At 42.9% G+C, this 22,003-nt stretch overlaps 1 protein-coding gene across 3 annotated transcripts in view; it reads left to right on the plus strand.

Moving 5' to 3' along the window:
* The first annotated feature begins 306 nt into the window (after positions 1-306).
* The window catches only part of LOC111966646 (PDZ domain-containing protein 4-like), a 28,065-nt gene continuing 6,368 nt past the window's right edge, over positions 307-22,003 (plus strand). The window contains exons 1-3 of one of the 3 annotated variants that reach the window (XM_023991491.2): positions 307-3,535; positions 19,392-19,445; positions 21,666-21,982. In XM_023991491.2, the coding sequence (XP_023847259.1) occupies positions 3,476-3,535; positions 19,392-19,445; positions 21,666-21,982 (431 nt within the window). In that variant the 5' untranslated portion in view covers positions 307-3,475. The remainder of the gene's footprint in view (positions 3,536-19,391; positions 19,446-21,665; positions 21,983-22,003) is intronic. The other 2 variants (XM_070444559.1, XM_023991492.2) reach the window with 2 other exon arrangements.

Below are 22,003 nucleotides of genomic sequence, written 5' to 3' on the forward strand. Positions count from 1 at the left end.
AAATGTTTATTGATAGTGCGCCTTGACTTCATTATTTCATGTAGATTGTAGTAGCTTTCTCTCTCTCTCTCTCTCTCTCTCTCTCTCTCCTCTCTCTCTCTCTCTCTCCTCTCCGTTCTACCTGCATAGTGAAAACAGATCATCAGGCTTTCTGGAGCATGCCCTGTGTTTCCCACAGAGAGAGAGAAAGAGGGAGAGAGAAGGGAGCAAGAGAGAGCGCAAGAGGGGGAGGAGGGGTAGCAAATGAGGTGTGGGCAAAAATATGGGGGACTAGGGGAGGGGGCCAGAGCCTACCCCTGGAAAGCCAGAGAGAGAGAGAGAACAGTGTTGCATCCAGTAGAATCCTATTCAGCAGTAGCAGACATGCTTGATAGTGCTGTGTGCTGATCAGCAGGCTCCTTACCACTGGGCAGGAACGCCTTTGTGTTCCCCGCTGCAGTGGGGGAGCGCATTTACTGTCGTGCCTGAGGGGAGAAGCCAAGACAATCCCCCAATCAGCCGTCAGTGGTTTCTGTCATCTTCTGAGTGTGCTGATTGGGATTTATGTCCAACCTGAGGGAGGCAGTGTGCTTTACACTCTGGCTCTATAAACCACCTGGATGGACGCTTTTGTCCCTCCCAATGCTTTTGTTTCTAATTGCGGATTTTTAAAAGAATGACCAACAGACAAAAGGTGGATTATTACTGCAGATCTGGTACCTCACATTCTTGATTTGATGTTATTTTCTTCCTGCAGTAGAAGATGGATGAACTTTCTTTTTCTGGGCTCTAGTTTAAGCTTTGTTTTTGTTTGTGAAGACATAGAGCGGCAGAAGTCCTGCAAGAGGAAATACTCAAATTTTCTGTCATTTCTCATCACTACATTTTACATCTCCTCTCCTTCTTTCCTCCGTGGATCTGTAGAATCCTGAATGAGTCCATACCTGTTAGACTCAGATCATTCACATGACAGACTGTGGGTCTCAAAGTAGAGGTTTTACAATAGTGGCCAGGTAAGAATTAGAATGTGCATACATCCACATGCGATGAAAGGCTCTATGTGGAACTGAACATGGAGCGAGCGTAGGAACCGTTGGGACATTTGACACGCCTGTTTGGCTTTCAGCACCTGCTGTGACTGTCTGACACAGTTCTACAGCTAGACTGGCATTGGCTCTGGTGCTTACTGCTTAGCCTGACAGACTGGGAGGGGTTTTTACAAGTGTGTGTGTATGTCTCTGTGTGTGTGTTGATCTTTTATATTGGAGTTGGTTATATATTGTGTGTATGTGCCAGTGTCAAGGATAACACTGAGTGTCTGGAGATAGTACAGGTGGGTGCAGTCAGTGAGGCTTTGAGGAAGGATTACAGAAGCTAACACCTTGTTTTTGACAGTAGCTTGGCTGGGCAGAGGTGAACTTTTCAAAGCATAAAATGTTGAGTGATGTCCAGACTGCAGGGCCTTCTGGAGGAAGTACTGATAAGACTTAAAAGTTTAACCTAGGTAATGAGACCGAGACAGTCAGGAGAGATACAGACTGTAAATGGTTACAAGGTTACAGTATAATGCAGTACGTTTCCACTTCAGCATGCGTTATCTTAGGGGATAATGAGAGAAGGAGTGCAGGATTTAAGTCAATACACTGAGTTAGTTCACTTAAACAGGTGAAGGACGGATTGAATGATAGATAGGAATGAGAGAGGAGGAAGAGGCAGACTTTCAATCAACACATTTTAATGAGGAAAACAAAGACCCTTAAACCTTATATTTCCAATGAAAAGCCCATTATTTTACACATGGCTTATCATTGGTGGTCTTAATGTTGACTAGTCCTGATTTCACCAATAGTCCTGCAAACACAACATGTAATTGATCCCTTAGAGGTTTTGATATAGATTTTTGCACATGACTGAGTAGGAAGGTTCCTGTTCTCTAACAGGCCTATAATTTAATTATAATTTTCCATTCAATGACAGATCAATAGCCTCCAGTGTTTCAGTTGATTGGAAATGCCCTGGTTTAGCTTATCAATGAGCCATAACTGTCAAAAGAGCTGTCTAGAAACCTGAAAGAACACCTGAAGCTGAATCTACCAGTCTGTCTCACACACCTTCTGCAGACAACTGTCTTCTTTCCTCAAACACTCCACAGTGATAATTTACATGATATACATTTTGTATGTAGACCAGTGTCAGTGAAACAGTTGTATCCTAAAAGTGGTTCTTAGCGTCTGTTATTCTGACAGATACACAACATCAAGCAGAGAGGTGCAGTTGAGACAGCAGTTTCCTCGTCTGTTGTTGCCTCACTGTGATTCGTGTGCAGGTGTGCGTGTTATTGGGTTTCGTGTAGCCAATACATACTGCTAATCTTAGCTCGACAGCCAGGGCTTGAGATTCAGTAGGTAGGATAGATTGTTCAGTGGGCAGATTATCTCTCTCTCCTCTTGGTCTGTTTCAATGGAGGTAAACCAGAAGATGTCAATGACCCCAAGCACAAATGAAAAAGTACTGAGGAGTCCATTGATCCTGAAAAGGTGAAAGTACCAGAGCAAAAGAAAAGTGAAACCTGAGAAAAAGGCCGTCAGAGGGATAACTTATCACACAAGCCAGACTCGAGCAATCCTTCTAAACCTGGAAAGCGAAGAAGGTGGGAAACTCGAGAGGGAGTGTTAGGGGAAAAAGAGTGCAAKAAGTTATTTGATATCGGTGCCTGTTTGCATCTGAAACTTTGAAAGAGTTTCTTTAAAAGAGTGCTGAGGATTAGCTGAGCTGAGCGTGAGACCAGGGAAAGGTGTGGGCGAGTTCACTTTGAGTAACATTGGGAAAAACGTCTCAGCTAGTTGAGAGAGACAGGTCAAATGGTGACTGTTCAACAGAAATCATGCAGAATTAGGCTGAATACACTTTAGGTCTAGGTCACATGCATGATTATTATTGGCAGGTGATTGAATCATTATTGAATAGTTATGATGGACTGTCTTAAATACATTACAACACAATAACACCGATCAACTGTCAGTCCTTTCAACCCATCCTCAGCTCCCTTGTCAACTTACTTATCTCTCAGTCCCCCCACCCCCCTCCCTCTGACTCACCAGTCCAAAAATCATGATGGAGTCACGCAAAACCTAACCTGAACATAACCACTCCACGCTTATGAAGACAACAAAGATATGTGTACTCTGCAATGGGGACAGAAACAGATGGGAGGACATCCAAAACCCTTTTTTAAATGTAGGGATTAGGTTTGGACTGTAAAACTTGACATCTGGAACGAGGATAGGAACAGGACACAGGGACACAGCCTGTTTTTGGGGACAGAGAAACTCTGGTATCCATAATCCACAGTGCCCTGTCATAAGAGGGGTTGACACTCAGGACCTGTACGTCTGTGGGGAGCTCTCTGACTGCCACACCGAAGGGAGAGAGAGGTGTTTTTAGGTACTGTTCTCCTGGACTGGTTTGGCCCCGCCTGGCCTGAGTCCAGGACACCATGGGGTGTAACATGTGTATGGTTCAGAAGCCTGAGGAACAGTACAGGGTCATGTTCCAGGTGAGTTTCTCTCTCTCTCTCTCTCTCTCTCTCTCTCTCTCTCTCTCTCTCTCTCTCTCTCTCTCTCTCTCTCTCTCTCTCTCTGTCTCTCTCTCTCTCTCTCTCTCTCTCTCTCTCTCTCTCTCTCTCTCTCTCATAGCCTACTGTAGTACCAAGCCTCTTAACATTCTCCTCTCTTGCTCTCTTGATACTGTCACAGCCTCTTCATATTGACACCTTTCTGATACAGTGTCTGTCTGTCTGCAATCTAATGACAGTATGTGTTGTTGTATTCAGACCCATAGACTTTTTCCACATTTTGTTACTTTACAGCCATATTCTAAAATGGATTAAAAAAAAAAAAAATCCTCATAAATCTACACACAATACCCCATAATGACAAAGCGTAAACAGGTGTTTAGAATCTTTAGCAAATGTATTAAAAATAAAACAGAAATACTTTATTTACAAAAGTATTCAGACCCTTTACTGTGAGACTCGAAATTGAGCTCAGGTCCATCCTATTTCCATTGATCATCCTTGAGATGTTTTTACAACTTGATTAGAGTCCACCTGTGGTAAATTCAATTAATTGGACATGATTTGGAAAGGCACACACCTGTCTATATAAGGTCCCACAGTTGACAGTGCATGTCAGAGCAAAAACCAAGCCATGAGGTCGATGAAATTGTCTATAGAACTCAGAGACAGGATTGCGTCGAGGCACAGAACTGGGGAAGGGAACCAAAAAATGTCTACAGCATTGAAGGTCCCCAAGAACACAGTGGCCTCAATCATTCTTAAATGGAAGAAGTTTGGAACCGCCAAGATTCTTCCTAGAGCTGGCTGCCCGGCCAAACTGAGCAATCAGGGGAGAAGGGCCATGGTCAGCGAGGTGACCAAGGACCCGATGGTCACTCTGACAGAGCTCACGTTCCTCTGTGGAGAGGGGAGAACCTTCCAAAAGGACAATCATCTCTGCAGCACTCCACCAATCAGGCCTTTATGGTAGAGTGGCCAGACGGAAGCCACTCCTCAGTAAAAGGCACATGACAGCCCGCTTAGAGTTTGCCAAAAGGCAYCTAAAGAGGCACATATGAGAAACAAGCTTCTCTGGTCTGATGAAACCAAGATTGAACTCTTTGGCCTTATTGCCAAGTGTCACGTCTGGAGAAAACCTGGCACCATCGCTACGTTGAAGCATGGTGGTGGCGGCATCATGCTGTAGGGATGTTTGTCAGCGGCAAGGGCTGGRAGACTAGTCAGGATCGAGGGAAAGATGAATGGAGCAAAGTACAGAGAGATCCTTGATGAAAACTTGCTCCAGAGTGCTCAGGACCTCACACTGGGGTGACGGTTCACTTTCCAACATGACAACAACCCTAAGCACACAGCCAAGACAACACATGAGTGGCTTCGGGACAAGTCTCTGAATGTCCTTGAGTGGCCCAGCCAGAGCCCGGACTTGAACCCGATCGAACATCTCTGGAGAGACCTGAAAATAGCTGTGCAGCAACGCTCCCCATCTAACCTGACAGAGCTTGAGAGGATCTGCAGCGAAGAATGGGAGTAACTCCCCAAATACAGGTGTGCTAAGCTTGTGGCGTCATACCCAAGAAGATTCGAGGCTGTAATCGCTGCCAAAGGTGCTTCAACAAAGTACTGAGTAAAGGGTCTGAATACTTACGCAAATGTGAAATCAGTTTTTTTATTAGCAAACATTTCTAAAAACCTGTTTTTGCTTCGTCATTATGGGGTATTGTGTGTATATTAATGAGGAAAAAATGAATAAGGCTGTAACCTAACAACATGTGGAAAAGTCAAGGGGTCTGAATACTTTCCGAAGGCACTGTATCTCGAGTCATGCTCAGCCACAACTCCGTCACAATGCTCTGGTGGCACCACCTGTAKCAACAGAGACGGGCGTCAATATGCTGACGTCATATAGGTCTAATGTCAGTCATTCAGCAAACCAGCTGACAGATCATTTGCATGCTCAATGGTTTCAACACCCCATCCATATGAACAAGCCATGCATGTACTAATTAAAATGATCAAACTAWTGATGAACGATTCAAAGTAATAACACCCACAAGCAATTACAGAGGTGCACACAGTAAAATGACCATGAACAATGTAACTACAACCACCATAATGATGAACTATTAGAAAACAAAAACACAAAGAGAAAAATAACAATAACATCAATCTAAAGAATCTGATTATTATTGTAAAAAAAACTAATAATGCAGGAATATTCATGATTATCTTTTTATCTGACAAAGATGCATAATTCATTAAATGTAGGCATTTTAGCTCAGCTCCAAAATAGTTTTTGTCCAGGGGGTGCACTGAAGGGTTGCCACGGTTACAGCCTCAGCAAACAGCAACAGCAACGGCAACTGCAAGATCTAGGTATGCTCCCATGTACCATGTGAATGTAGTTTTGCTTTATGAGTTTGTGGTAATGTCTGTGAGACTGAATAAACCCCCCACATAAAAAGGTAATGCCCAGGAATCAGCTTCAATATCCATGTTCTCATGTATCAGACGCGTCACAACAAGCATAGTATACTGTATGGATTGTTATTCTATTGTTATAGTGGTATGTCAATGAGTCAGGACATGTGAGTCTGTGCCAGTTATCAGAGTTGCAGCTGGTGCCTGAGGCAAAGCCAAGAAAGAGAACAACGGGCGACGACATGACTGCAAGTGGTAGACTAATGAGTCAGGCAAAGGAAAGGAAAAGACAGAATGGGAAAAAGAAAAAGGAGAGGGAAGGAAAGAAGGAAGGAAGGAAGGAAAGAGAGGGCTATTTTTCTGCTGTTTGCYCTCAGATGACAGGAGTAATTGATTTGAGCGCTTCACAGAGCAGGGATGAATAGGTTGGCTTGAGTGACTTCRCTGATCCCCCGGGTGTGTGTGTGTCTGCGTGCTTGTGTGTATGCTTGGGTGCCTATGTGTGTGTGTGTGTCTGTGTGTGTACAGTCTGAAGCATGCAAGGGAGACTGGCGGTAAACTCATTGACCCTTTTTCAGAGGTCAGCCTTGATGACAAAGACCACATGCCGGGTCAGTGTGTATTGATATAGTGTAAAATCAAATCACTTCACTGATCAAGTGTTCAAACAATTGTGTAATAAGCAGTACATAAAGGTATGCCCAAGGGAGTGAGCTCTAACGACACAAAAGGTGTTCAGCTTTTATAGACAGCAAAATTCTCTGGCAGACTGTGTGAGCCACTGTCTGAGACCCAAACAGGCAGGGGTGGGGAGTAAAACAGTGGTGGTTTATCACTGAGTCCTCTGACTGGGCAGAAGACTTCTGTTCTCTGTCCAGTCTGGGTGATGTAGCATGGAACCTGTTTGTATGCACGGTGGTCCAATCAGTCTGTACCCAATGCCGCCAAAGAGCACACAAGAGAGCCTCTGCCTGGATAAAGGGAGCATACACTGACAGAACTGAGACACATACACCACTGTTCTATTGGCAGAAATCATGGTTACCACCAGTGCTCTCATGCAACCTGTGAAGGACAGATGGCAAAGGGTGTGTCAAGATGATCACATAGGCATGTAGCTCGACCATCAGCATTCTAAACAGAATACACTGACAGTTTGATAGTAAAGCATGTTTTCCTTTCATCCAAAGGCTGAAATTTCCATTTAAATAAAATTCTTAAATTAAAAGAACTCACCACATGACAATATTGTAAATACAGAATTTCTAACAGAGCAGATGGTTGATTGGTTTAAAAACTCCATGATGCCAAATAAAAGAGAACAATTTTCACGGTTTTCTAAAACACTGCATGTCTCTTGAGGTTTTGTGCTTTGTTCTGGGACCGGTTTCCCAAAAGCATCTTAAGGATGAACTTAACCTTAAGGATGAACTTAACCTTAAGATGCTTTTTGGAAACCGGGCCCAGGGCTTTTCACAAAAATGCATAAATACACATCCAAATTAGACTCAGTTAAAGTGATGATCTGCTATTCATGTACATTGCAACATTACACTGACATTACAATGCAACATTACACTGACATTACAATGCAACATTACACTGACATTACAATGCAACATTACACTGACAACAATGAACATTACACTGACATTACAATGCAACATTACACTGACATTACAATGAACATTACACTGACACTACAATGCACATTACACTGACATTACAATGCAACATTACACTGACATTACAATGCAACATTACACTGACATTACAATGCAACATTACACTGACACTACATGCAACATTACACTGACATTACAATGAACATTACACTGACACTACAATGCAACATTACATGACACTACAATGCAAACATTACACTGACTTACAATGCAACATTACACTGACATTAAAATGCAACATTACACTGAATTACAATGCAACATTACACTGACATTACAATGCAACATTACACTGACATTACAATGCAACATTACACTGACACTACAATGCAACATTACACTGACATTATAATGCAACATTACACTGACAGTGTTTACAGCAATGCAAGAGAAGAAAAATACAGTTTTGTCTGTCTGAACCCATGATTTATATATACACTAGATGACTGAAAGGAATGCTGTGTTGAAGCCACTGTGCCTCCATCTTGGCACTCCACTAAAATACATTTTGGAAGCTATAGAAATACATTTAATGTCTCCATTTGTTTTTGTCACATTTATTCTGTTAGACACGTTAATGCATCCTTTCTAAAGTATGCAACATTTACATTTTAGTCATTTAGCTCCAGAGAGATTTACAGTTAGTGCATTTATCTTAAGGTGAGACAACCGCATATCACAGTCATAGTAAGCACATTTTCCTCAATAAAGAAGCATATCCTGAAGGTAGGGAAGGGAGGGGCAGTTCCCCTTGCTGATTTGAGCATAGCCTTAAAGTAGGGAAGGGAGGTGTCACGTTCTGACCATAGTTCTTGTGTGTTTTGCTTGTTTTAGTGTTGGTCAGGACATGAGCTGGGTGGGCATTCTATGTTGTGTGTCTAGTTTGTCTGTTTCTATGTTTGGCCTAATATGGTTCTCAATCAGAGGCAGGTGTTTTGTGTTGTCTCTGATTGGGAATCATATATAGGTGGCTTGTTTTGTGTTGGGGTTTGTGGGTGGTTGTTTCCTGTCTTTGTGTTTTCTCTGCACCAGATAGGGCTGTATCGGTTTGCCACATTTGTTACTTTGTATCGTGTTAAGTGTTCACTGTTTATCGTTTTATTAAACATGTTGAGCACTGGCTACGCTGCGTGTTGGTCCGATCCCTGTTACACCCTCTCTTCTCGTGAAGAGAGGGAAGGCTGCCGTTACAGGAGGGGCAGTTCCCCTTGCGGATTTGAGCATAGCCTTAAAGTAGGGAAGGGAGGGGCAGTTCCCCTTGCCTATTTGAGCATAGCCTTAAAGTAGGGAAGGGAGGGGCAGTTCCCCTTGCTGATTTGAGCATAGCCTTAAAGTAGGGAAGGGAGGGGCAGTTCCCCGTCCTGATTTGAGCATAGCCATAAAGTAGGGAAGGGAGGGCCAGTTCCCCTTGCTGATTTGAGCATAGCCATAAAGTAGGGAAGGGAGGGCCAGTTCCCCTTGGGCTGATTTGAGCATAGCCTTAAAGTAGGGAAGNCAGTTCCCCTTGCTGATTTGAGCATAGCCATAAAGTAGGGAAGGGAGGGCCAGTTCCCCTTGGGCTGATTTGAGCATAGCCTTAAAGTAGGGAAGGGAGGGGCAGTTCCCCTTGGGCTGATTTGAGCATAGCCTTAAAGTAGGGAAGGGAGGGGCAGTTCCCCTTGCTGATTTGAGCATAGCCTTAAAATAAGGAAGGGAGGGCCAGTTCCCCTTGCTGATTTGAGCATAGCCTTAAAGTAGGGAAGGGAGGGCCAGTTCCCCCTGCTGCTCCATAGGCAAGCACCATGTTAATGTGGGTCGCGACATATCAGAGGCAACAAATAAAAAATAATTACTGTTGAGAGTTAGAATAGTAAAATACACAAGGTGCATTTAAAAAATGTGGTTGTGCCTCAGCAGTTTTTCTCTTGTTATGTCAGTCACTGACAGTCACTCAATTAGCCATATTAGCCTTAATGCATACTTTGAAATTAAATTATGTGAGCGTAACATAAAAAAAGCACATATATACAGTATATATATATATGTAACGGAATTCGTCCTCCTCATCTGACGAGGAGTAAGAAAGGTCGGACCAATGCGCAGCGTGGTAAGTGTCCATTATATTTAATAATACTGAACACGACAACAATACAAAAATAACAAAGTGAATAGAATAAGAAAACCGAAACAGTTCCGTGTGGAACACACAAACACGGAAGACAACCACCCACAAAACACAACAGAAAACAGGCTACCTAAATATGGTTCCCAATCAGAGACAATGACTAACACCTGCCTCTGATTGAGAACCATATCAGGCCAAACGAAAAACCCAACATAGAAACACAAAACATAGATAACCCACCCAACTCACGCCCTGACCATATTAAAACAAAGAAAATACAAAAGAACTAAAGAACTAAGGTGCCATGTACCCCGGCCCGAGGAGACGCACTGGAGACCAGATGCGTAGAGCCGGCTTCATGGCACCTGGCTCGATGCCCACTCTAGCCCGGCCGATACGAGGCGCTGCTATGTACCCCACAATGCGCATCTCCGCATAACACGGTGCCTGCCCGGACCCTCTCTCTCCACGGTAAGCACGGGGAGTTGGCTCAGGTCTCCTACCTGACTTAACCACACCCCCCGTGTGACCCCCCCAAGACATTTTTGGGGCTGCCTCTCGGGCTTCCAGCCGCGCTTTCGTGCTGCTTCCTCATACCACCGCCTCTCGGCTTTAGCTGCCTCCAGCTCTTCCCGAGGACGGCGATATTCTCCAGCCTGTGCCCAGGGTCCCTTGCCGTCCAGAATCTCCTCCCAGGTCCAGGAGTCCTGCGATTTCGGCCGCTGCTGCTGCCCGTTACCACGCTGCTTGGTCCTTTGGTGGTGGGTGATTCTGTAACGTAGAAACCCACCCAACTCACGCCCTGACCATAATAAAACAAAGAAAATACAAAAGAACTAAGGTCAGAACGTGACAATATATATATAAAATGTGTGTTTTGTTATGTTTAGCCCACATAATTTAATATATGTTTTTTTTTACAGTATATATACAGTTGAAGTATATATATTCAATTGAAATCGAAGTTTACATACACTTAGGTTGGAGTTATTAAAACTCGTTTTTCAACCACTCCACAAATGTCTTGTTAACAAACTATAGTTTTGGCAAGTCAGTTAGGACATCTACTTTGTGCATGACACAAGTAATTTTTCCAACAATTCTTTACAGACAGATTTTTTCACAGAAGTTTACATACACTAAGTTCACTGTGCCTTTAAACAGCTTGGAAAATTCCAGAAAATGATGTCATGGCTTCAGAAGCTTCTGATAGGCTTATTGACATCATTTGAGTCAATTGGAGGTGTACCTGTAGATGCATTTCAAGGCCTACCTTCAAACTCAGTGCCTCTTTGCTTGACATCATGGGAAAATCAAAAGAAATCAGCCAAGACCTCAATTTTTTTTTGTAGACCTCCACAAGTCTGGTTCATCCTTGGGAGCAATTTCCAAACACCTGAAGGTACCACATTCACGTGTACAAACAATAGTATGCAAGTATAAACACCATGGCACCACGCAGCCGTCATACCGCTCAGGAAGGAGACGCGTCCTGTCTCCTAGAGATGAACGTACTTTGGTGCGAAAAGTGCAACTCAATCCCAGAACAACAGCAAAGGACATTGTGAAGATGCTGGAGGAAACCGGTACAAAAGTATCTATATCCACAGTAAAACGAGTCGTATATTGACTTAACCTGAAAGGCCGCTCAGCAAGGAAGAAGCCACTGCTCCAAAAAAAGCCAGACTATGGTTTGCAACTGCACATGGGGACAAAGATTGTACTTTTTGGAGAAATGTCCTCTGGTCTGATGAATCAAAAATAGAACAGTTTGGCCACAATAACCATCATTTTGTTTGGAGGAAAAAGGGGGATGCTTGCAAGCCGAAGAACACCATCCCAACCGTGAAGCACGGCGGTGGCAGCATCATGTTGTGGAGGGGCTTTGCTGCAGGAGGGACTGGTGCACTTCACAAAATAGATGGCATCATGAGGTAAGAAAATGATGTGGATATATTGAAGCGACATCTCAAGACACCAGTCAGGAAGTTAAAGCTTGGTCTTCCAAATGGTCTTCCAAATGGACAATGACCCCAAGCATACTTCCAAAGTTGTGGCAAAATGGCTTAAGGACAACAAATTCAAGGTATTGGAGTGGCCATCACAAAGCCCTGACCTCAATCCTATAGAAAATGTGTGGGCAAAACTGAAAAAGTGTGTGCGAGCAAGGAGGCCTACAAACCTGACTCAGTTACACCAGCTCTGTCAGGAGGAATGGGCCAAAATTCACCCAACTTATTGTGGGAAGCTTGTGGAAGGCTACCCGAAACGTTTGACCCAAGTTAAACAAATTAAAGACAATGCTACCAAATACTAATTGAGTGTACGTAAACTTCTGACCCACTGGGAATGTGATGAAAGAAATCATTGTCTTCTATTATTCTGACATTTCACATTCTTAAAATAAAGTGGTGATCCTAACTGACCTAAGACATTTTTACAAGGATTAAATGTCAGGAATTGTGAAAAACTGAGTTTAAATGTATTTGGCTAAGGTGTATGTAAACTTCTGACTTCAACTGTGTATATATATATATATATATATATATATATATATATATATATATAAATTTTCCTCAAAGTACACTGAACAAAAATATAAACGCAACATGTAAAGTGTGGGTCCCATGTTTCATGAGCTGAGTATTTCTGTCTGTAATAAAGCCCTTTTGTAGGGAAAAACTCAGTCCAGTCGTGTGAGATCCATAGATTAGGGCCTAGTTATTTTATTTACATTGACTGATTTCCTTAAATGAACTGTAACTTAGTCAAATCTTTGAAATTGTTGCATGTTGCGTTTATATTTTCGTTCAATATATAATTTTTAGAGATTACTAATGCTACTGTCCCCACTACAACAAAAAATAGTTCAATACATGTAATTTTCTCCTTTTTAATTGAAATACATTCCTATGGAGGACTCGTCCTACTGGGGAATGTCGTTATGGCTGACCGGTGGCTTCAAAGCCTCTCAATGGCCAATACATGGCTCAGCAATCCATGGTTTACATACAGCATTGGTCTGAACACACGCTTCTGTTGCTGGAGGAACTTATTAATGTGTTGCTGGCTGGTGCCATGTCTTGCACAGTACACACCCATATTTTTATGTCTGCCTATGTGTTTGTAGTAAGCATTAGTTTAGCTATTAGTTGTACTATATGTGTAATGCATAGCAAACTAACCAGAACATGTATATACCTACACAACACGGTATGAGCACAGTATCCATTTTGTGCTGCACCCAACACACACCCACCCCCCTTCAGTCTACCCCTCCATCTACCCATCCTCCCCTCAGTCTTTCCCCTTCTTCTCTCTGTAGAATGGGTTTCAATGGGAGGCTGTTGCCATGGCAACTGAAGTCATTAAACAAGCCTAAAATGTTATTTTTCACACTGACACAGGCATGTTCTGACGTACACACTGTGCAAACACACATAGATAGCCTACTGACATATTTACTGAGAGCGAGTACGCATGGGCATGTGCATGCACATACACACACACACACACAAGCACACACATAAAGATCACATATTCTTTATATTGAAACATATGGAAACCACGTTTGACTCCGTTCCATTGATTCCATTCTAGCCATTACAATGAGCCCGTCCTCCTATAGCTCCTCCCACCAGCCTCCACTGGAGTACAGTGATATGACAACTTGACAATGAAATTGACTTTGCCCTCTGACAGACTATCTAAGCCAATATCTGTCTCTCACATTCTCTCCCTCTGCTATCTTAGATTGAATCTGATCTGCCCCTTTTCTTCTCTTCCTCTCAGTATCTGTGTATTGATTGACTTCTTCTCTTGCTACAAATATCCAAACGGATCCACATAGTCACACACACGCCCATTCCACTTTCTGTCTCTCTCTCTTCCATCACTCTCTCGCTCTGAAATACTAAGCCTCAACACAGCAATATTCGTAGGGAATTCTCCCATAGACAGATATAAACCGAAGCAACCTGATTACTACTCAGTGAGGGTTCGGGGTCTATAGGCATCTAAAGTGAATTATCTGTAAACAGAAATACCTGTTGACTCTCACTAATTGGCTTGTGCCTCTCTCTTTATCATGGTGGCTGCACATTTTCCCTTGGAAAATGCACCACCTCTCTCTGGTAAAGCTTATTTGTATGATTGTGTGTGTGTGTGTGTGTGTTTGTCAACAGCTTTGTTCTAGATCTATCACCTTCCCGCTCGACAGGCTTGTGATTAAGTTGGAGGTCATAAAGTGAGGAGAGGGGGTTTATGGGTGGTATGGCTGGTCTAGTCAGACATGTCTGTTTCAGCAGAGAGAGAGAGAGAGAGAGAGAGAGAGAGAGAGAGAGAGAGAGAGAGAGAGAGATACATTTGTTTTCTTCGACAATAACAAATACATACAGCTCCTAAAGAGGTTTGCAGAGACCAACAAAAATGAATCTGCTTACTGGTATGCCTCCAGTATTGCTATTTACCCAAAATACTTGTTAGTTTAATTTGTCCAATTGTTTTAGCAGTACTTTAATCAATAGCAGCTCATCGTTGTCCATGTGTCGGAGCTCCACCACTGCCCACTGTCCAATTGAAATGTTCTCTTGTCATATCAAATATCTGGGTTGSGACCAGAGGGCACTGAACATGTCTCCAGATTAATTGATTTTGTGAAGAGGTGACTTTTACAACCTTCAAAACATGGGAGATGAGAAAAATCACTTGCCCAACAAGTAGAATTCAATATGTGGAGGGCACATGCAGGGCCCAGTCAGCATAAAGTCTGAACACAAATATGGAAGAAATATTGTGAACTTTTTATAATGTATTTTTATGCATCATTTTATAGTATTTTATAAGTATTCATTGGGAAGAATATGCTTCAGCATAGAGTTTATGATGCGATACATTTTACAAATACTCCTTTACTGCTGGGTGGGTGTTCACCACCCATTCCCAGTCTTTGTCTTAATTTTTTTTACATTTTAGTCATTAGGCAGACGCTCTTATTCAGAGCCACTTAAGGCGTCAACATTCTTCAGTTTGGCTGGCGGCTAGCCGAAGTCGGCTAGGCAAACCGAACGAGTTTGCTCCCATAAGACATAAGAATACTCAGAATGAATCTAATCTGTGTCTGTCTTTGATTATGACATTTTTGGCAAGGAGATCTTAGTTGTGCAATTTTGCTCCGGTAAAGGTGCCTGCATGCCTCCCAGCCTAAACATTTCGGAAGAGTTTGTGCATATATTATGAYGACATTTTGTGACGTTTTTGTCACAATTTTACTTTGATGCAGTATTTCTAAATGTGGATGAAAACAAGTCGTCTCTCATTGAATAACAACAAAGACTTTACTGATGAATCCCTACTGTTGACCAATCACTGACGAAGGGGCGTAGACTTCGGCCATCGACTTCGGCTTGCCTCAAGAAAAAAATGGTGTGCCTGAACACCCGAAAAAACTCTTACCGAAGTCCAAAGCAAATAAAAACGTCATAATATATGCACTAACTCTTCCAAACTGTTTTTGCTGGGAAGCATGTTGACACCTTTACAGGAGCATTTCTTCCCCTCTCACAGAGTCTGGTGTACTGTAGATATTATATCAATCTGCAGCTAAAATGGCTGAGATAAAACATCATTAAGCCTCAACCACTAAGACACCTCCCTGGGGGTTCCTCTGTGTGTTTCAAATATTTACCAACAAGCATGGAGTTGTGAGACATTCACACCCTCATTATCTACTAATCCTCGAAAGCTCCTTCCTTCCCTCTCTCTTTGTCCTTGTATTTCACTCGTCTTTCCTCACCTCCCCTTCCCCCTGTGCTGCTCTCCATCAGCATCGCTCCCTCGCTTTTCACCACCCCTTTGAACTCCTGTTTCTCTTTCATCTCCCTCTCTCTTCCCCCCCCCCCCCCCCCCCTCGTTCCACCGCTCCCCCATCCTCCCCCCTACTGTGCTACTCCGAATATTGTACCTTATGATAGGAATATATAATGGAATGGAACTCAGTATCTATTGCCTGTTATTACATACACCTTTAGTGAAGAATTAACAATATAATATCCTTCTCTCTGTCACCCGCAATTTGACTCTCTGCTACACTCTAAAAAAAAGTTCTGTCTGTCCCCATAGGAGAACCCTTTGAAGAACCCTTTTTGGTTTCTGATAGAACCCTTAAGGTTCCATGTAGAACACTCTGTGGAAAAGATTCTACTTGGAACCCAAAAGGGTTCTACCTGAACCAAAAGTGTTCTACCTGAACCAAAGGTTCTTCAAAGGTTCTCCTATGGGGACAGCCGAAGAAGCATTTTAGGTTGTAGATAGAAAAAAAAGATGCTAAGTGTAAAGTCAGAGGTTATAGGTAATAACTTAGCTGAACATAATGGACCCAGTGGATGTATAAGCTCGACAACAATGTCAAGAGGAATTATCCTTCCAATCTAATGCACAACACCATTAACCGAACGAAGCCAACCTCAAAGCCATCTCAACTGCCTCTCATGATAATTAATGCAGATGCACCCCCTACCACATTTTTGTCTGAGTGTTCTCAGACTGTCAGTCATGACCATACGGCTATTCTTCTGTATACCCAATCCCTCATTGGTCCTGATGATGGTGTATCCTGTGTAGACAAACTAAGGGAATAGGAACCACCAAAGAGAAAGAGGGGAAGAAAGAGAGAAAATACAAGAACAATGCTTGAGTTCAGTGCATGACAAGCTTTTCGTGGACAACTTCAATAGACTTGACAAATGAAAAATACAGGTACGCTCAACACTGTTAACTCCATTTGTCATTGCCTAAAGAAGCCATGCCAAAAAATGTAGTTTCTTATTTGTCTTCAATTGAAATAACACATTTAAAGAGAGAGAGAGAGACAGACAGAGATTTATGGCAGGCCATTAGTATGGAAGGCACAAACAGGCAGGGGAAGGAAGCCGGCTCAATAGAGAGCGAGCATGTTTTGCTCGTCTAGGAAGGGGATTATGAAGAACGAGACAGTGTCGTGCAGACAGCAATTCAGAAGAGATGATAAGTGAAAGTACCTGAGCATGGAGAGAAATAGAGCAACGGTACGAGTGCCAGTCGGAGGCAGAGACGAGAGACAGAGAGGAGACGAGAAGACGAGAGAGAAGAGAGAGAAGAGAGAGAGAGAGAGAGAGCAGAGAGAACTCCCAGACAGCCAAACGGTTAGGGCAATGACCAATTGAGCGCCAACTAAACACAATGTATGTCTGGGTGTCTGTCTGTCACTTAGACCACCTCAATACTGTCTATAGCGCTCCATTAAAACACACACAAACGCACGTGCATAAGCACATAGTCTATGCACACTCGCACAGCTGTGTGCTCATGACATCAACCAATGGATCCTATGATCGCCCAAAAGTGCATTACCATTTTATAAAAGAGGGGGGCATAGACTGTTGTAAGATGTTTCACCTCTGAACAGATTCAATGTTGTGGGGTCAGTTGCATCAGTTGACCACGATCACTGCTTCTCCTCGGAGCCAGTTTAGTCACCCCCGGAGCAACATCCCTGCTGTTTCAATCAGATTCCTCAAGCAGATCTACACCCACTAATCCCTAATATTAACCCCCCCTCTATCTGCAGCAGACACTCCTTCAAATTAGGAAATACCATGGTTGAACATGTCCAATGGTATAACTACCTGGGACAAAAAGTATGTACCTCTGGTGGATTGGTTTGGCAGTGAATGTACTGAAAGAAAAAGGCCTGCAAATCATTTTACTTCATAAAAAGAAAATTCTCAAAAATAAACATTAATATCCAGATCTGGGGCAAAATATTCAAGTGTAATTTGACCAATTGCACTGTATGGAAGTGAGGTTATGGGTCCAACCTGTTTTTACGATTATAACAATTGGGAGAAAAAACWAATATAAAACCTACATACAGAATTCTGCAGAATTATCTTAAATAGCCAAAAGAAATAACCAAATAATGCATGCAGAGTGGAACGCTGAAGATTCCATTTAAATGTAAATATAGCCCCAAAACATCCATACAATTCAAAGCACTGGAAACCCAAGAGCTGAACCCTGAAAAGAGTCCCCTATGTCAGCTGTTAAAAACACTAAACAACTGTATTATTCAACCACACAGGGAAAACAATCAGATTGTTACAGAAATTAACTTTTTCCTCCACTGCGAGAAACACTCCCAAATAAGAGGATATTTTTTCAAGAAAACATCTCTATCAATTTCCAACTTCTGTGCATTTACTAATGACATAAAACTGGGAATTATTCAGGGTGAGGGAGAAACCGCAAATATTACTGCCAGATATGTACAGTATATGATTGCCATAGCCTGAGGAACATCCCATGAACATGAATTATCTGTAGTTTTTCAATTGTATATAACTTAGAATGCATAGTGTAACCATCATCCGTGTTAATTTGGTTGTTTATTTATTTGACATTTTCTGTTTAGAATGACACAATATAACAGCAGTAGTGTTGTACCTGTATACCTATTATTATTACTACTGAAATGAACTGTATTTCATTATCCTCATTGCATTGTACTGTATTTACTGAAATTCTGTACCACTATACTGCTTTGGCAATATCTACAAATTGTATTTCATGCCAATAAAGCAGTCCACAAGAAGAGGAGAAGATGAGATGAAGAGACGACCGAGAAGAGCAGATGATTGAGAAGAGATGAGAGATACGAGAGAGAGAGTAGAGTCTGAGAGAGATGAGAAGAGAGAGAGAGCAGCAAGAGAGACGACGAGAGATGAGAGAGATGAGAGAGAGTGAGAGACGAGGAGAGGAGGCAACAGAGATGACGGAAGTAAGAGATAGAGAAGAAGAGAGAGAGAGAGAGAGAGATAGGAAGAAGAGGAGAGAGTAGAAGAGAGAGAGAGAGAGAGACAAGGAGACGAGCAGAGAGAAGAGAGAGAGAGAGAGAGAGAGAGAGAGAGAGAGAGAGAGAGAGACGAGAGAAGAGAGAGACAGAGATGAGAGAGAGAGAGATGAGAGAGAGAGAGAGAGAGAGAGAGAAGAGAGAGAGAGAGAGAAGAGAGAGAGAGAGAGAGAGAGAGAGAGAGAGAGAGAGAGAGAGAAGAGAGAGAGAGAGAAGAAGAAGAAAGAAGAGAGACTGAGACGGAGATGATGACTGGACGGAGTGAAAGAATGACGAGGACGCGAGACAGAGGATGAGATGACGGAGGAATCGAGACAGAGATTGAGAGAGAGAGGGGAGAACTGACTTCACAGACATGCAGATATAGGGAACTAGAGAGGGTTTATATATTAGGCTGGGTTGGTACACATGTTGATTATTGCAGTTTTGAAACTGCAGTAACTGCAGTCGACTGTGGTATTTTGAACTGCAGTTTATAATGCACTCTGACTGCAATCTTTTTTTGTAAAGGATGTAACTGCGTTGTGTTGTTTCAAAGAGAGAGGATCATTTAGAGCATGTTTAGACACATGCAGAGGGAGTTAGGACTAATACAGGGATTAGCCTGCCAACAGGCAATCTATGATCTCAACCAATATTAACCCATTTCCTTACAACATAACACTTKAATTTTTCCCACTGAACCAACCCTATTCACTTTCATTTTCTCTAATGATTCCATTCCTCTCCCTCTCTCCACAGAAGGGTCAAATAAGTAACATGCTGTGTTCTTTAGATGGAGAAGGCCGATTGAAGGTCTCAGTATAAAGTTTTTCTTCTCCCCCGCTGTATGTGATTTCAAAACCTTTTTAGTTGAGCTAAATGTACCAAAAACTGTGATGTGCCTTTGTAACCCTACGTGTGGGTGTGTGGGGGAGGGTGTATTACTAATATAGAGTACATTTGGAAAGTATTCAGATCCCTTACATTTTTACACATTTTGTTACGTTACAGCCTTATTTCCTAATCAATCTACACATAATGACAAAGCAAAAACAGGTGTTTAGAACTTGTTTCAGATGTATTACAAAAAAAAAACAGATACCTTATATAAGTATTCAGACCCTTTGCTGTGAGACATGAAATTGAGCTCAGGTGCATCCTGTTTCCATTGATCATCCTTGAGATGTTTATTCAACTTGATTGGAGTCCACCTGTGGTAAATTTAATTGATTGGACATGATTTGGAAAGGCACACACCTGTCTATATAAGGTCCCACAGTTGACAGTGCATGTCAGAGCAAAAACCAAGCCATTAGGTCGATGGAATTGTCTGTAGAGCTCAGAGACAGGATTGTGTCGAGGAAAATATCTGGGGAAGGGAACCAACAAATGTCTGCAGCATTGAAGGGCCCCAAGAACCGTGGCCTCCATCATTCTTAAATGGAAGAAGTTTGGAACCACCAAGACTCTTCCTAGAGCTGGCCGTCCGGCCAAACTGAGCAATCGGAGTAGAAGGGCCTTGGTCAGGGAGGTGACCAAGAACCTGATGGTCACTCTGACAGAGCTCCTGAGCTCCTCTGTGGAGATGGGAGAACATTCCARRAGGACAAGCATCTCTGCATCACTCCATCAATCAGGCCTTTATGGTAGAGTGGCCAGATGGAAGCCACTCCTCAGTAAAAGGCACATAACAGCCCGCTTAGAGTTTGCCAAAAAGTCACCTAAAGACTCTCAGACCATGAGAAACAAGATTCTCTGGTCTGATGAAACCAAGATTGAACTCTTTGGCCTGAATGCCAAGCCTCACGTCTGGAGGAAACCTGGCACCATCCCTACGGTGAAGCATGGTGGTGGCAGCATCATGCTGTGTGGATGTTTTTCAGCGGCAGGGACTGAGAGACAAGTCAGGATTGAGGGAAAGATGAACAGAGCAAAGTACAGACAGATCTTTGATGAAAACCTGCTCCAGAGCGCTCAGGACCTCAGACTGGGGCGAAGGTTCACTTTCCAACAGGACAACGACCCTAAGCACACAGCCATGACAACGCAGGTGTGGCTTCTGGACAAGTCTCTGAATGTCCTTGAATGGCCCAGCCAGAGCCYGGACTTGAACCCAATCTAACATCTCTGGAGAGACCTGAAAATAGCTGTGCAGCGACGCTCCCCATCCAACATGACAAAGTTTGAGAGGATCTGCAGAGAAGAATGGGAGAAACTCCCCAAATACAGGTGTGCCAAGCTTGTAACATCATACCCAAGAAGACTCGAGGCTGTAATCACTGTCAAAGGTGCTTCAACAAAGTACTGAGTAAAGGATCTGAATACTTATGTAAATGCAATGTAAGTTTAATTTTATACATTTGCAAAAATGTCTAAAAACCTGTTTTTGCTTTGTCATTATGGGGTACTGTGTGTAGATTGATGATGGAGAAAAAAACTATTTAATCCATTTTAGAATAAGGCTGTGATTTAACAAAATGTGCAAAAAGTCAAGGGGTCTGAATACTTTCCAAATGGACCTACACATTTCTCTATTTGTTCAGGTGTATTGTGCTATTGTCTGTTCACTTAATTGGCTGTGTTGACTGACTAACCCCTAGCTTTGTGTTTTAGGTCTGTCTGTATGTGTTGTGTTCATCTATTCTCCTCCTCAGTCTGTGTGTTGTGGTTAATTCTAACACAGTGAACTAACCTGTTCTGTCTAGTGAGAGCTCTGCTAATGTGGCTCAATAAATCTACTATCTATTATCCTGTTTAATCTTTATATACACCTGTATTGTAATCACACACCAGTCCAATCTCTACCACCCACCCATTGCCCTTTCTCGCTCTATAAATGGCTTGTTTTCCTTTCTGTTGCTCTCTCTCACATCTTCCTCTGTATGTTCCATGTCCTTGTACTCCTTTGTGTTTAATCATTCTCCACCACTCCCTTACTCTTCCTTTCTTCTCCTCCTCTCTAACCTCTGATCTCACTCATCTCCTTCTTCCCCCACCTCCTGCTGGCTAACCTCTGAACCCTCCCTCCTCTAGGTGAATGGTAAAGAGCTGTCTCGTCTCTCTGGGGACCCCACCCTGGATGTGAAAGACCCGCTGCTGTCTCACGTGTTGAGGAGGGGGACCCGGCGGCGGGTGGGACATGCAGGGCGACTAGCGGGGCTAGACGGGACAGTAGCAGTGACAGGGGGGCTGACTGACTGTGTGGACAGCGGCACTCAGACTGACATCAGTTTCCAGCACATCTTGACCCTGGGAAGGACCGCCCACAACCCATGTGGAGCCCCGCCCCCTCACCCTTCCCCCTCTCCACCGCTGCCACCCATCCTGGAACCCTACCTGCTCAATGAGCTGTGAGTGGAAAGAGAAAGAGA

This window comes from Salvelinus sp. IW2-2015, linkage group LG7 (genome assembly GCF_002910315.2).
Source record: "Salvelinus sp. IW2-2015 linkage group LG7, ASM291031v2, whole genome shotgun sequence".
Lineage (NCBI taxonomy): Eukaryota > Metazoa > Chordata > Actinopteri > Salmoniformes > Salmonidae > Salvelinus > Salvelinus sp. IW2-2015.